At 35.7% G+C, this 16,811-nt stretch overlaps 1 protein-coding gene across 8 annotated transcripts in view; it reads right to left on the bottom strand.

Annotated features, from left to right (window-relative positions):
* SDCBP (syndecan binding protein) overlaps positions 1-16,811 on the bottom strand; it is a 31,033-nt gene that overhangs the window by 6,278 nt on the left and 7,944 nt on the right. For 2 of the 8 annotated variants that reach the window (XM_002758929.7, XM_008982683.5), the window contains exons 2-6: positions 13,308-13,373; positions 8,167-8,245; positions 6,846-6,955; positions 2,768-2,929; positions 810-985 (exon numbers count right to left, since the gene is read on the bottom strand). In XM_002758929.7, the coding sequence (XP_002758975.1) occupies positions 810-985; positions 2,768-2,929; positions 6,846-6,955; positions 8,167-8,245; positions 13,308-13,358 (578 nt within the window). In that variant the 5' untranslated portion in view covers positions 13,359-13,373. The remainder of the gene's footprint in view (positions 1-809; positions 986-2,767; positions 2,930-6,845; positions 6,956-8,166; positions 8,246-13,307; positions 13,374-16,811) is intronic. The other 6 variants (XM_008982684.5, XM_078352506.1, XM_008982682.5 and 3 more) reach the window with 3 other exon arrangements.

The following is a 16,811-nucleotide window of genomic DNA, read 5'->3' as shown; positions in this document are numbered from 1 at the left end:
CAGTTACGTTTGCTTGATTCTCTACTCTGTTCCCATGTTCTCATAAGGGTTTTATGATAAACTTGTGTTTACATTACCAAATTCTGTTAGTACAACTTACTCTTTGAAACTCTGCTTTAGATGTAAAGTAAAAAGGACATTCATCTGAAACATTTACTAAATACCTAAACTGTATGAGAAACTGGAAACACAGAAAACAGAAGTTTCACTGAGAAGGAACAAAAACTCAAAAGCTTACTATAACGATGTGATATAGACCCACCCTTAATTAGGTACGGAGTAGACAAGAAAATAAACGGAGGGTCCTATTTCATGTGCTGTTTAAAGTTCTAAATGAATGAGCTGCTAAATAGAATACTCCATGTTCTTGAAAACTACTAGTTCGAAACTACCCACAAGTTTTGACAGGGCTTTCAGAACTCCCACACTACTTGGAAGTTTGCATGGGCTCTGACCCTCACAGTGAGGGACCAGCACTGTGTGTGAACATCCTAGGCTGGATCTATCTAAGCAGTAAGTTGGAAAGTGAGCACAGAGATGCCTTGCTACTCAAGTTACTTCTCCAACATACATTTTTTTTATTTTCTAGAGAGATTGGTCCTATAAACTCTGAAATAAGGTATCATATCAGAATGCTTTAAAAACAAACGATGTAAGACAAATCTGCACCACACAACTGCAAGACTATAAGGCTCATCATAACATTTGATCATTTTCTGCAACAAAATAATACATTCACAGACTCTGAAAGCTCCCAAAATGGAAAACTAGTCTTGAAGTTGAATTTGAACTGTTTAGTAACAGCTTACCTGTCACGAATGGTCATGGTAATCTTCTCGCCAAAGGCCTGTTTGAGCACCTTGTGCGCTTTATCAGAGCTCCACCCTGCACAGTTTTCACCATTGATCTGGAGTACTTGGTCCCCAAATCTCAGACCAACCAATGAGGCTGGAGAATTAGCCTGGACTAGCTGAACAAATATACCCTAGATAATAAGAAAATAAGTTTTGTCATTAACCTCTATTATGGTATGGTTCTAAAATGCTGGAAAATTAGGAAACAACTGTTTATGTTAAAAAAAAAAATCTACCCTGTGACAAAAGAAAGAAAAAACAGAAAAAACTATATGAGTGTAATATATCAAGTTATCACCTCAAAAGAAACCGAAACATTTATCAAGGCAGTAACTCCAAAGAAGAAAGCAGAAAAGTGAGATTTCAATGGCAATTTCTATACCAAATCATAACCCACCTGACCAACCACAACCCCCACCACTTTCAACTTGGAATACATAAGGAAAATAAAGGACAACTTTAATAAATGCAAGCATCTATGAGTCTCATAGAATACCAAATTATCACTACATCATCAGTCATATTTAGGGGACAAGCAAGTCACATGTTAGAAAGTTTGGTGAGTTCTTTTACAGCTTAATAAATGACAGTTTAAGGTCATAATTGTACCTTTTGAGCTGAAGTGTTCCTTTACCCATTTGTTACATTGTATAAAATCAGGTAAGATTAAAGTTTATTTGATAGCCTAAAAAGATGGGCATATTAAATCTACATGCACAGGCTTGTAAAGAACACACTATGAAATAAATATAGAAAACTCTAGTACTGTTAACCAGTAACTACACTTATATGGATAAAGTTACTTATGTAAAATCTCTATCAGAAATTGAACAAAATATAAATAGATAAGTATAAAAGAAGAATAAGACAGGTAGAATATAAGAGCATCTACAAGGCTAGACCCTTCCTACAATCCCAAACGAGGTAAGACATTTCTATCACACGTCTGTTACACTGTAGAGGGATAAGCAAGAATTAGGCAGCGCCCCATAAATGAACCAACGCGCTTGGCCAAGTGAACAAATCCACTCCAAGTGTTACCTACAGTGGGGCCAAGGGGTCTGTGAAAAGTATCTTTTCTCTTTAGGACAGAGGAAAGAACACAAGAGCAATCCTGGCATAAGGGGCAGCAATATACTGTATTCCCTGAAGAGAAAAGCAGAAAGGGCACCAAAGTCAGAGCATCCCAACCAAGCACGCAGATGTATTCTGAATAAGATATAAGTGAACAAGGCCATCAATGGCCTCAGCCCCCTGGGTGGGCAGGTGGGGTTGGGGCTTCCTGCCAAGATCAGGCTTCTCCATTTACAGCAGTGCACTACGCTAGAGATGTATGACTGAAACTGAATCCAGTGAGGTAATGGCTAAAACTATAAATCGGGGTAAAGACTCAGCATGTCCTTAACAATTCTAAATGGTTCCTGAGAGTTTCATATCTTCAGTATGGTAAAGTGAGAGGTAAAGTAATCATAAAGTCAAGTAATAGCTGCCCTAATTAGAAAAAAACTTTTACTCAGAAAATGACATATTAAATTCAAATAACAGTAAAAACCATCTCACAAATACTGATTGGTTTAAAAATGCACACATGTTGACATCAACTCTCATTGGTCAGTTTTTTCTTAACCTTCACATCTGCTCTATTTAATTGCCACAATTCTATACAAACTACATTATAATATATGTAGGCCAGTGAACTGTATTCCAGTTAGAGTACTCAGAAAAGAAAAATGTCTTTTAAAGTAATGTGGTCAGAAGTCCCAACTCTGCCTCTGCAAAAGAGAACATCCCCAATTGAACAAAATTTGTATATTTAAAATATTCTCAACTATAGATACACCATCATAGTTAAAGCATTTCCATTTCAAATTATTTTAACATTAGTCACTTATACAGGTATTAAAAATACTTACATTATCTATTGATTTAAGCCTGAGACCAATTTTTCCATCTTGATCCTTACACAAAATGACTTCACGAATCCCTTGCTTAATTTCTGCTCTACGAATTCCAACATCGTTACCAGTTACAGGAGCCACCATATAGTTCATACTGGAAGGTCTTGCTACCAACTGCTGACAAAACCATATACGATGTGTAAATATTTAGAATCACTCTCCTCGAAAAAAACAATGATAATTAACTGGAACATACTCAATTATGGCTTTCCAAAAAGCAATCCACAAATAATTTCCTTCAGATAAAGTTTTATGTCTATGAAAATGGCACTGGCTCCATTATTAATTCTTCATTAACTTATTCCCACATATATCATCTCTAATAGATTCAATGATTCTCTGTTACCTTTTGAATTCACTGACATTTGTTTCACTGGTACATTGGCTTGTCTTCATCTCAAATGCATTACCTTTGAACTTAAAGGCCACATGCTTGAAACACATTTTCCAGAGGATTCTTTTATATGTCATGATCTCTGACAATCTACTTATCCTTTCAGAATTTCCAAAAAGGGACAACCTTCCTACTCAGTGTTACTGAGAAGGCTAAATGAAAAGTGCGTATGTGTATGGACCTGGCACAAGTAAGACAGTCAACCATTATGTCTTCTCCCCTCTAATGACCATCTATGGATTAACAAATCACAGGCATAAACCAGAATGCCCCAGAATACCTATATTAGGGACCTGTGTCAGGTACCATGCTTCAAGTTTCTAATTTTTTTCAAGTTTTCCTGACCAAAATTGGTTTCTTATTTTAAGTGGAACCTTTCCCCAATCAAAAAGAAAATGGAATAATATCAGGCTATCAAAAAAAGGAAATCTTGACATTTGGGCACATGAATAAACCTAGAGAATATTATGTCAAGTGAAATAAACCAGACACAGAAAGACAAGTATTGTCTAGATCTCACTTATATATGGAATCTGAAAAGAGTCAAACTCACACAAGTAGAGTTACCTTCATTCTTTCCCCTGTCCACGTCAGGGGCTGGGGTGGGCAGGGGAAAGAATAAGGGAAATGTTGGTCAAAGTGTACAAACTTTCAGTTATCAGTACATTCTAGAGATCTAATGTACAGCATGGTAACTATAGTTAATAACACTGTACTGTATACTTGAAATTTGCTGAGAGTACCAAGTGTTCTCACCACACACCAAAAGAAATGGTAACTACGTGAAGTGACAGATATATTAATAACCTTGACTCTGGTAATGATTTCACGGTGTGTGTGTGTATCGATACATCAAGTTGTACCGAAATACACAGTTGAATATAAACAATTTTTATTTGTTAATTATACCTCAATAAAGCTGGGGGTGGGGTGGAGATCCAGATGAAACATCAAGAGAAAAAAAGTATGTGAAATGAAAAATTCACTAGATGTGGAGAGTTAACAGAAATCTCCAGCAACAACTTAAAGTAATTTAAAATTAAAAAGAAGAAAAAGAAAAGGCAATGGTGCACTGAGGAACCCTGGAGATTCAGACACAAAAAATGAAGGTTTAGGTTACCCTTCTAGGTATTAAGTTTTTTTAAAAAAGACCAGTTGAAGTATTGCCCAAGGGCAAAAGAATCTAACCATCCATGTAGTGAAAAAAGGAACTTCTAAATTTTAACTATAGCCTCATGACCAGTTAATAAAATAAGAATCGGAGCAGCTATGACTCTTCTTCTTTGTATCTGTATATTTTCTGTAAATACAGCAATTAACCTTTCTGTTCCTTTATACCTCCTTTTACCTTTATGTAAGAACTGTTGGTGGTGGTTAACTTTACACTTCTGCCTTTAAATTAAAAATATTCTGTTGGAAAAGTGAATACTTAGATGGGTAATTAATATCATATAGGTTTTTTTTTTTTGAGACGGAGTTTCGCTGTTGTGACCCAGACTGGAGTGCAATGGCACGATCTCGGCTCACCATAACCTCCGCCTTCTGGGTTCAAGCAATTCTCCTGCCTCAGCCTCCGAGTAGCTGGGACTACAGGCACGCACCACCATGCCCAGCTAATTTTTTGTATTTTTAGTAGAGATGGGGTTTCATCTTGTTGACCAGGATGTTCTCGATCTCTTGACCTTGTGATCCACCTGCTTCAGCCTCCCAAAGTGCTGGGATTACAGGCGTGAGCCACCATGCCCGGCCATTAATATCATATAGTAATCAACACCGTGACCACTGCCCAGAGATAGCAACATTAACTGGTATCATCCCTTTCTGGAAAAAGGGTAAGAGCAACTTCATTTATATCGAGGGGTACATGTCTTCATTTTGTACACCCCTGAGTTAAGAATGATTTTTATATTTTTAAAGATTGTAAACAAACAACGATAATATGTGATAAAGATCATTAGTGAACATGAAGCCTAAGGTATTTATTATGGAATGCTTTATAAAGTTTGAACTTTGATTTTATGAAGAAGTGCATCTTTCAAGGAGAAAGTATAAGGTTGTTATTGTTGTCACATGCAATTCAAGTATTTGTACGTGTGTGTGGACATACTGAGTAGTCAAAGGAGAAGGTGGTAACCTACTGTTGATAGCTCCAAATCTACCCTTGTAGACTCTACTTGGTGACACTGGGCCTAACTGTCCAAATTATATTTTCGTTTGTCAGTGACTGGAGTGAAAAGCAGCTCGCTCCTTCCTGTGTGCTTCCTGTTCCTGTCAGCATTGTGTACGCCTGGCCTTTAGCCCTGGCAGCAGCAGTTGGTTCCACTCTGCAACTTTTACTGACACTCCAAGAACTAGCCTCGTTACAATGCCTCAGAGGTACTAGCAGTGTCCCTTTGTCCAAGGTCTGAGTCCCAGCTCTGTGGGGCTCTTCCCTCAAGCTTCTAGGTTCTGCTAACTCTAATCTCTCCCCTGTGTTACCCCAGCCCTAGGTGAAGCAGCTAGCTATCTGCGATTACATCTATGTCCATTTATATTTTTCAATTTTTCAACCTCTTAAATTACCTCTGTTGAAATACCTACTATTATTTGTTTTCCCAACTGCATCACCACTAACAAAAGCAAATTTTCAATAAATATTTGGTAAATACATAAATGCCACGTACTGTATATGCATTGGGATATGACAACAAGACAGACACAGACCTCTCATGAAGTATTTACGATTATAATAAGTAGTACAAAGTGCTATGGTCATAGCAATAATCTTAATAAAAGGTTATCAGATCCACTATACACTAGAATCTGGGGTCTAATTACATGGAGCTTTGGATTTCAAAAAGAATGTTAAAAGATTAAGAGCAAAGGCCAGGTGCAGTGGCTCATGCCTATAATCCCAGCACTTGGGGAGGCCGAGGCTGGTGGATCACCTCAGGAATTCAAGACCAGAGTGGCCAATATGGCGAAACCGCATCTCTACTAAAAATACAAAAAATTAGCTGGCATGGTGGCATGCACCTGTAGTCCCTGGCTGTACTTGGGAGACTGAGGCAGGAGACTAGCTTGAACCCGAGAGGTGGAGGTTGTAGTGAGCCAAGATTGTGCCACTGCACTCCAGCCTGGGTGACAGAGTGAGACTGACTTAAAAAAAAAAAAAGATTATGAGCAAAGATATGATAGACATGTATGTACATTTCAGAATGATTAACTTAGCAGCAGCTTAGGGCTGTCTGAAATAAGTTGCTACAGGAAATTTAAGAGAGTACTAAAATAATGAAGGCTAGAAGTAGAGAAACCCTGAATATGGTTATAGTAGGACTAGAATGGATAAAAAACAGATAAAATGAATAGAAGAAACAGAAACAAACAGAATCAATAGGATTTAGAAACTGACTAAATGCAGAGGACAAAGGAGAATGGACTATTAAAAGGTATCTGAATGTAAGTCCTAATAAACTAAAACAGTATAGGACAAAATGAAGTAGACTATGTAAGAAATGATAGCCAAAGGAAGTCTAAAATTTCTGCTAAGTGAGGTTCAATGCTAGTTATATATTTGTGAGTTAGTCACAGAGAGGAGAGCTTATATGTACATGTAGAGTATGGTTTTATATAATTCAAAATTAATTACAGTATACATACCCCCTGAATTGGTGCGCCAGAAACCATGGCCACATTTGAACGTACTTCTTCTTCATTTAAACTCAGGCCCATGTACTGAGAGAGCTCCGGATACAGTCTGGGATAGAGATCTAATAAGTGAATGAATGAATGAATGAATAAATTAAAAAGCACTTACAGAATACACAAAATGAAAACTTTTATTACGGGCTTCTGTGTATTAACAAAATTACACTTAAGTTATAAAATCTAGAATGAGTTTAAAGTAGCAATTTGGAAAGGCATCTCCCCATCTCTGTAATGATCAGAAATGGAAAATACAGAAAATGTTTAAAATTCTTAAAATATGAAGACATCTGAACTGAAACAACCAGAGATTCTTAAATATTCAAAAGTAGAAATAATTTTTCCAAATAAGCTATCTTGCCTTTCCTGTTTCTTAAATCTACTTGATTAGGAATTTATTAAGAATACCACTGATTCTCCAATTCAGAACTGACCAAAATATCTATTTGTCAAGCCAGCTACTGATAACTCATTCTGTAAAAAGGGCTATGGAATGATTCTTCTGAACCATTTTTTTGAACGCTTGTACATTTATTTAGTCTTATTTTAATAACGTTAACCACATTCCAATGAAATCCTGGAAATATTTTTAAATATTAACATTATTTCACTTATTAGTAGTTATATACTATTTCCGAAAGCTCTTTTTTACATGAGACTTAAAATGAATTATCTGTGACTTAAAATGCATTTTCTATGAGACACAATGTTATAAACTGAAAATGACAGGCCACAAAAACCTATTTAACACTTATTTTGTATCTTAAGTTATAATATTTAGGAGCTTTGTCCTGAATTCCTCTGAACCTTGAAGAAAAAGGGACCAAAGACAGGATACAGAGAATGAATAAAGACCTCAAGTTTTAGGAAGCTCCCCAAAGAGGAGGTGGTTGGAAATTTCAGAAGCTCCCACAGGAAAGACAGAGGACAATTCAGAAAGTTCAACAGCAGCAGCATAGGGCAACCATAGTTCTTATATATGTGAATTCATCGATATAATTCATTCATAAATGAATCAGTCACATTTAAGGGATTTATGAGTGAGGCTAAAATCAATTTACATTAAACCATAAAATACATCCGAATAGCCACAGTTCACTCTCTTGATTAGAAAAAGGGTTAGTTTTTAAAGTAAACTTTTTTCTTATTAATAACTACTAGAGCTTAACCACTGATTTTATGCAGCTTGTCAAAAAAAAATCTTGGATTCCTTGTTTGAGCAAAGAAGACAACAATATTTCTGTTCACAGAGAATAAACTCAAAATATAAACCTACTTCCATCTTGAGAGATGGGAGCAGAAGCTTCTGACAAAATTGCTGGATTGGCAGGGTTTGCAGAAAAAGCCGTCTGAGCCTGAAAAAGAAAACAAAGAAAATTCTAACAATATGCCATACTTACTTTATATTCTTATACAATTTATAAGTTAAGTCCAATACTTCCAAAAAGAAACCAAAAAAAGGAAGACTTATTTAACAAGGTATAATTTCAAACATGTCAGCAATACATTTTTCAAAGGAAATCTGTAAATCAAAACTATATTTGATATTCTAAATACTTTTAAGGCTATCATACAAAAAACTGGAGAAGTACCATTCTATACATCTTATAATCAGTATTTCACAGCACTGCCACAAGTATTTTCAAAGTGCATTCTAAAATGAATAAATTTTATATTATTCTTTTACTAGTCCAAGTAAAAATATTTTATTTGCATAAGAAAAAAGCTCAGCCATATTTATATAAAAAGTCACATATCAGAAAAACACCTAAAAAACTAATACCAAGCTGCTAATATTTAACATTTTAGCATGTCCCACTGAAATCATCTTTGTCTTCATTGCAGCAAGTATAAATAATAAGGAGTTTATGCTATACTAAGTACTTTTAAAATATCAGAAACTATGTAAAAAGTACACTTTATCACTGACATAAATGGATGATGACAGGGTAATGTAATTTGTAACTGTTAAACAAACTTGCCAAAATCACTCTGATAAGGTAAATATTTATCAGTGCTACTCACGCTCAAGTAGCCTCTTCTGAGAGCTGCCTTGATGGCCTACATCATATGATGTATCTCACTGATTGAAACACTTTATCCTTTACAATTAGATCTGACTTTCTTAAATAGCTATATGGCATTAGAGACAAGTTTGATAATAAGTTCTATGACCAATCTCTAATTACCAAGTTTTTACTTATTGGAATGTATCATTTAAAAAAAGGAAGTTCACAGTAGTATCTCAATCTAGCCCTAAAATCAATGTCAAGAGTAGTCCTAAAGATGCTTAGAGATATGAAAGCTTACATACGCTTACAAAAGCTATAAATGGTACTAAAATCATATATTCTGATATACCTGTTGAGTCATCCTTTAATTATTTCATAATTTGTTAAATATTCTACGCTTAAAATACAGCACAAAAATCTTTATTATTATAAATAACAATCCACAAACCGAACATGGTTGAACTTTGAAAGTTCTTTCGCCACCTATTAGCTAAAAGGAGCTAGTGGCTTGTTGTATTACTTCTTGAATCATGTCCAAGAAAAAAAACACTGTGCAGCACTAAACAAATGAGCTATAAAGATATGAAAAGACATGGAGGAAACTTAAGTGGATATTCCTAAAAGAAACCAATCTCAAAAGGCTACATACTTTATGATTCCAACTATATGACATCTTGAAAAATGCAGAAGTGTGGAGACAATAAAATATTAGGACAGGCATGGTGACTCAGGCCTTTAACCCCAGCACTTTGGGAAGCCCAAGTAGGAGAGCTGCTTGAGGTCTGGAGTTCAAGACCAGCCTGGGCAACATAGGAAAACCCTGTCTATACAAAAAAAATTTTTGGCCAGGCGCAGTGGCACACATCTGTAATCCCAGCACTTTGGGAGGCAGAGGCAGGTGGATCATGAGGTCAAGAGATCTAGACCATCCTGGCCAACATGGTGAAACCTCATCTCTACTAAAAATACAAAAATTAGCTCAGTGTGATGGCTTGCGCCTGTAGTCCAGGTACTTGGAAGGCTGAGGCAGGAGAATCGCTTGAACCTGGGAGACGGAGGTTGCGGTGAGCCAAGATCAAGCCACTGCACTCCAGCCTGGTGACAGAGTGAGACTCTTAAAAAAAAAAAAAATTAACTGTAAAACAGTTTCAGCAGGTCCTTCAGGAGTATTCCAAAAGGCACTGTTATCATTGGAGATGAAAACTCCACGCATGTTACTGCCTCTGAAGATCTTTCAGGGGGACAATGTGGAGGTGGAAGACAGTGATGATCCTGAATCTGTGCAGGCCTAGGCTAATATGAGTATGTGTCTCAGTTTTTAACTAACTTACAAGTAATTTTTAAAAACTAAGAACTTAAAAAATAAAAAAATGCTTTAGAATAAGGATATAAAGAAAGAAAATATTTTATACAGCTGTACAATGTGTTTGTTTTAAAGTATGTTACAAGAGTAGGAAGTTAAAAAAATTAAGCTACAGGAAGCTAAGTTTAATTTATTATTTGAGAACAAAAAAAATTTTAAATACATTTAGTGCAGTCCAAGTGTAATGTGCTGATGAAGTCTACAGCAGTGTAATGTCCTAGGCCTCACGTTCACTCGCCACTCACTCACTGACTCACCCAGCACAACTTCTAGTCCTGGAAGCTCCATTCATGTTAAGTGCCTTATATAGATGTACCATTTAAAATCTTTCACACCATATTTTTATCGTACCTTTTCCGTGTTTAGATACACAAATACTATTATGTAACAACAGTCTACAGTATTCAGTACAGTAACATGCTATACAGGTTTGCAGCATGGCAACAACAGACTATATTATATTGCCTAGATGTGTATAGCAGGCTATGCCATGTAGATTTGTGGAAGTACACTCTATCATGTTTGCACAACAAAACTGCCTAATGAGGCATTTCTCAGAACATACCCATCTTTAAGCAATACATGACTATATACACGTCACTATACATTTGTCAAAATAGTGAACCCTAATGTAAACATGTAGACTTTGGGTGGTAACTAGTGAGCCAGATGTACTGCTCTGGTGCAGATGCTGATACTGAGGGAGGTTGTGTATGTGTGAGGACAGAGGGTATACTGTACTTTCTGATCAATTTTGTTGTGAATCCAAAATTGCTCTAAAACACAGCTTATTAAATGAAAATACCTCTCCTTTGTATGTAGTTACGATTTTCTATTCTTTTACTGCTATTGTTTTTAATCCAAGGAATACTGAAGAATACATATAGAAAGCTCCCTGTAAACAAAGTTATATAAATTTAATTATGTTATTTGCAATAAAAATGAAAGAAAAGGATGTAACCCAAATTCAAGTACTGTAAACCATTAAATGTAGCTACCTATTTCAAACTTACTTTGAAATCTGACACTACTAATAAAAAGGGGTTGGGGTGCCCCAAGGAGCATGCCAGGGCCTATTGTTTCAGTCATTAACAGAAAGGATGTGGAAAAACCGTGCTTACAGAGTCACTTCTGCCAAATTCTGCTCACGATATTAGCAAACTGATAAGCTCTGGTTCTGTATATCATTATTTATTAAAAGCTTACTCTGCCTAAGAAGAGGAACCATAGGCTTTTGTCAGGATTTGGAATGGATAGAGTTCTAGGGACTGTATGATGCTAAAAGCCACAGCCTAATGGCTGCTACAGAATAGTTTTAAAAATATGAATGGTTGGTTCACTGCTGTAATTTAGCTTTGCTGTGGTGTTAAATGCCACCAGAGAAGAAAATGAATACTACCTTCCTTCATAATACCGTTTCAGGGGAATCCTAAGAATAAAAACAAACATGAGAATCATCACCTTAGAAAATGATGCAAAAAAAATATAGCCAAAGAGTTTAATGGCTAGATTAGAAACATTTTAAAATTCAACTTCAGGGGTAATAAAAGAATCATGTTTTCTGCTCTTTACTCACTGTTCTATCTTCCAGCTGCTTTCTGCTCTGAACATAAAAGGTTCTTTAATGGAAAAACCTATGTAATTCAATTCACTTCTGCTTAAAGAGGACAGCATGATGCAGATGGTAGCCCTCTTTATTTTTTATTCCAGTATTTGTCAATATCAACTCTTCTTCTTCTCCTGTTTGCAAAATCATAAGCCTCAGCTCATATCTGACTATGGTGATTTACATTCAATTCCATAAAAAGCTAACAAAAAAGGATGAAAACAAAGAACAGATTAGTCATACTTTCAGGTCCATTTACAAATCCTTATCAGCTAATGTGCTGATGTCATATTAACGGTTAAGTAGTTATTTTGGAAAGCTAAATATTTCAGATAAAAGCCTTTAAAAAAGAAAGAGTGCTTGCTTAGATGAACTACGTGGAAATAAAAATCACATGAAGAAATTACTGACAAAACACTGAAGAATTGAAAGGAACATTTAAAAGATGACTGAGGCAACGAAGTCTTGACAGCTGAACTGTAGATTTCAGAGATTTTACAAATCTCATTTTAATATCCATACTGGATCTATGATAGAAAACAACTGTCCAAAATTCAATTATCAAGTAATCTCACTTTCTAGTAAATTGAAGACAGGGCCTCAAGTAAAATGAACTTCAGGGTAAAGAGTTTTTATTTATCTTGTCAAATTAAAATAATAAACAATAGCTGAGAAATTCTAAACTGATAAGAGATCAAGTTGAAAGCTAACCATAAACAGATGAATTAATCATATACTACAAATTATTCCCAGTTAAAATAATTACCAAAAATTTCCCATATAGCCAGAATTGATCCCAATTCTACATTGTTCTTAAGCAGAAGCGTTTGTCTTCAAAGCTAATACTAAGGACTATAAAAATTTTCAACTCAATACAATTAGAAATGCTGCAATCTCTAACACAGTAATTTAGAGAGTGAGCAAGTGAAATGTCTGCTGCTCATTCTCTCAAAGGAAAAAAATCACTACACTTTCCTTGTGCTTTTACATGACTGCTCTTCGAAAAGCAGCATGCACTCCACTATTTCTGTAATTTTAACCTCAATTAAGAGGCACAGAATTACTTTAAAGAGTGATCATAAAGATCCAAAAGAAAAATATACCAATTTTACACAAAACTATGAATATCTAAAAAATTAGAGTATATTTTGTCAACTTAAATATTACATATGATTTTAGTCAGAAAATTAAGCTACACGTAGAAAGTGTAAGTCAAATTAAAAAAAAAAATCCCATTCCTGTTATTCACAGTGAAATGAAAAACGAATTGCTAGTTTTTCCGTAAACTTGTTAGCCTGCAATTAATAAAACTGAAAAAAGGTTTATGAAGTGCAAAAATGAACAAATATATCTACTATTTAGCTATCCTGGTTTACTTCACCTATAAGTAGAATATATGTTAGGCTGTTTTGAAAAACATATTTAAACTATCATACCTGAATTACTTTGTCTACCTTCAAGTCTTCAAGAGATGGATAGAGAGACATTTTTGCTGGATTCTTCTAAAAAAAAAAAAGTTATATTACTCTGATGTCACAGAAATTAAAACAACATTTAAATTGCAAAACATATTAAAAAATAGGAATATATAGGCTATACCAAAAGTTAGCTAATACTTAACAATTACCAAACTACCCTTCCTTCCCTAATATTATTACTGATCTGAACATCACAGATTTTTAAATTCCTTTCAAATAAAAGTCCCTTCATTTTACAAATTCAGAAAATCAAATAGAACAGTTATGTGACTTACTCCTAACTTAGACAAGTACTTGCAACTTAGCCAGGACTAGGAAACTACCCTTAGTACAATGCCCTCGGGTAATACACAAGCTGTGTAATACACAGCTACATTTCCTTCTAACAATAAAAGCCTAAAAGCAGATCATATGCAGTATCAATACATGAAACCTCTATCACTAAGAAAACTGTTTGCATACATATATGTATAGAGAAGAAACTATACCAACTACTAACAGATTTATCTTCGGAAGACAGATGGTAATGGAATGAGGAATAAGAGGGAAATTTTTACTTTTTATTTAATAATACTTCTATATTAAGTAGAAGTATGTTTTTTTAGTTATCATAAATTGTTTTGTAATAATTTAAAACACAATTCTTTAAACGTATTATATAAATATATATTTTAAATTTTATTTAGCTGTTTTGAGATAAATAACTTGCACTCAACCCAATAAAACAGAATATATGCTAAACTGGTATACAGTTTATAAGATTCTTGATTCAGATATCAATTTATTACCTCTCATTTCCAAATCCACTTCTCATTGCTTTCTCTCCCAAAATGGAGCTGAGCCCTTTCCATATTGCTCTGTTGCCAGCTGGCATGATGTTAAGCCTTGTCAGTAGAGGCAACTGGAGGTACCTTGGAGGAGTAAGAGGTTTTTCTCTTCTTGGTTCCAACGTACTACTCAAGCCAGACTCCTACAGCACCTGCTCCTATAGCATCTTGCAACCCGCAGGAAGTAGTTTCACAAGCAGCAGATGCTCACCCCAGCACTCTGTTGAGTAACTTTGCAGCAGAATGCCACCATCAAGGAAATCTCCCCAAGCAGCTTTCTCAACCCCTTCACGTGGCTTCTGCAGCAAATTCCAAGGTTCAGCACGCCAGAGGGAGAATTTCAGGGAAGTTAAACAGCATATCTGGCAACTTCACCAACTGCCAGTGACATCTGCCCCCTCTTCAGACAGACCTGGATCAGCCCCAGTAGGAGAGCAGCCCTGGAGTTAGCGGCTGCTTATTAAGTCTGCTCTTACAGTATTTTTCAAAGTTGTCTTTACTTCTAATGAGTCAATCTCTACTTCTTCAACCATGTTATAACTAATAATTCTGTGTATTAGACCTCTACTGTTAAACTCACTATATGGTCTCTGTCTCCTAGTTGGACAGTATATAATAGTTCCTTTTTAAATTAATATAATTCACACATTCTAAAATACAGCCTTTCAAAGTATACAATGCAATGGTTTTTAGTATATTCACAGACTTCTACAATCATCTCCACTATCTAATCTTAGAATATTTCCACCACCCCAAAGAAATCTCATGCCTTCCCCATTCTTCCCTCCTTCCAGCTCCAGACAACCACACAAACACTTCCCGCCTCTGGATTTACCTATTCTGGATACTTAATTTAGAATCTTAGAAAATATGGCCTTCTGGCCAGATGCGGTGGCTCACCCCTGTAATCCCAGCACTTTAGGAGACCAAGGCAGGCAAATCACCTGAGGTCGGGAGGAGTCTGAGACCAGCCTGACCAACAAGACGAAACCCCATCTCTAAAAACAAAACAACAACAGCCAGGCGTGGTGGCTCATGCCTGTAATCCGAACACTTTGGAGGCCAAGGTGGGCAGATCACCTGAGGTTGGGAGTTCAAGACCAGCCTGACCAACATGGTGAAGCCCCGTCTTTAAAAAAACAAACAATGACAACAACAACAAAAAATATGTGGCTTTCTGCATGTTGCTTTTTTTTTTACAAATGCTCAAGGTTCATCTGCTGGAGCATGTATCAGTATTTCATTCATTTTTATAGCTGAATAATATTCCATTGTATGTATACCGCCTTGTATTTATGCATTCATCAGCTGATGACATTTGGGTTATATGTACTTTTTGACTATTATGAATAATGCTGCTACAAATGCTAATGAGCATTTGCATTGTTAGTAAATAATATGTAAGTTTACATATTTTTTCAATAAATGCATCTTTAATTTTCTTAGAATACAGTTAAGCATGCAATTGCTGGGTCATATGGTAACTCTAATACCATCCCCTTGATGATTACAGGATTCAACATATGAATGGAGGGACAGGGTCATAAACATTCAGACCACAGCATAGACCACTATCATATACGATTTACCAATACTTTTCTTATTCTGTGGATTGTCTTTGCATTTTTTCACAGTACACTTTGCAGTATGAAGTTTTTGGTTTTGACAAAGTTGAATCTATATTCCTTCTTGGTTGCTTATGCTTTAGATGTAACATCTAAGAAACTATTGTACAACTCAAGGTCATGAAGAATTACCCTTATGTTTTCTTTTTAAAAATTTTATGTCTTTAGTTCTTGCGTTTATATGTTTGATTTATTTTGTTAATTTTGTACATGATGTGTGGTATTTGACATAAATATGGTCACCCCTACTCTTTTTTGGTTACCATTTGCATGGAATATCTTTTTTCATCCTTTTACTTTCAGCATGTGTCCTTAAATCTAAAGAGTGTCTTATAAACTGGGTATAGCCGGCTCTTGGTTTTCTTTTCTTAATCCATTCAGCCCCTCTATGTCTTTTGACTGGAGAGTTTAGTACATTTACAGTTAAAGTTATTACTGATAGGGAAGGACTTACAATTGACATTTTGTTATTGATTTTCTTTCCTGTAGCTTTTTTGTCCTTCCTTTCCTCTCTTGCCATCATGCTTGTTTCAGAGTTTTTAATAGATATGCTTTGATTCCTTTCTTTTTTGTGTGTATTTTCTTTGTGGTTACCATGGAGCTTACATAAAACATCTTATAATAAACCTATTTTAAGCTGATAACTTCAACTGCATACAATATTGCTTCTTTTCATCCACCCCCATACTGCATTACTGTCACAAATTACATCTTTCATGCTGTGTATCCATTAACATTTTTATCTTTTTATTTTTTAGAGACAAGGTCTTGCTATGTTGCCCAGGCTGGAGTGCAGGGACTGGTAACAGGTGCAATACCAGTACTGATCAGCATGGGAGTTTTGACCTGCTCCGTTTCTGACCTGGGCCGGTTCACCCCTCCTTAGGCAACCTGGTGGTTCCCTGCTCCCAGGAGGTCACCATATTGATGCTGAACTTAGTACAGACACCTGATCAGCATAGCACACTACAGCCCAGAACTCCTGGGCTCAAGTGATCCTCCAGCCTCAG

The sequence above is a fragment of the Callithrix jacchus genome, chromosome 16, assembly GCF_049354715.1.
Source record: "Callithrix jacchus isolate 240 chromosome 16, calJac240_pri, whole genome shotgun sequence".
Lineage (NCBI taxonomy): Eukaryota > Metazoa > Chordata > Mammalia > Primates > Cebidae > Callithrix > Callithrix jacchus.
This window is presented reverse-complemented; position numbering and strand designations above follow the sequence as displayed.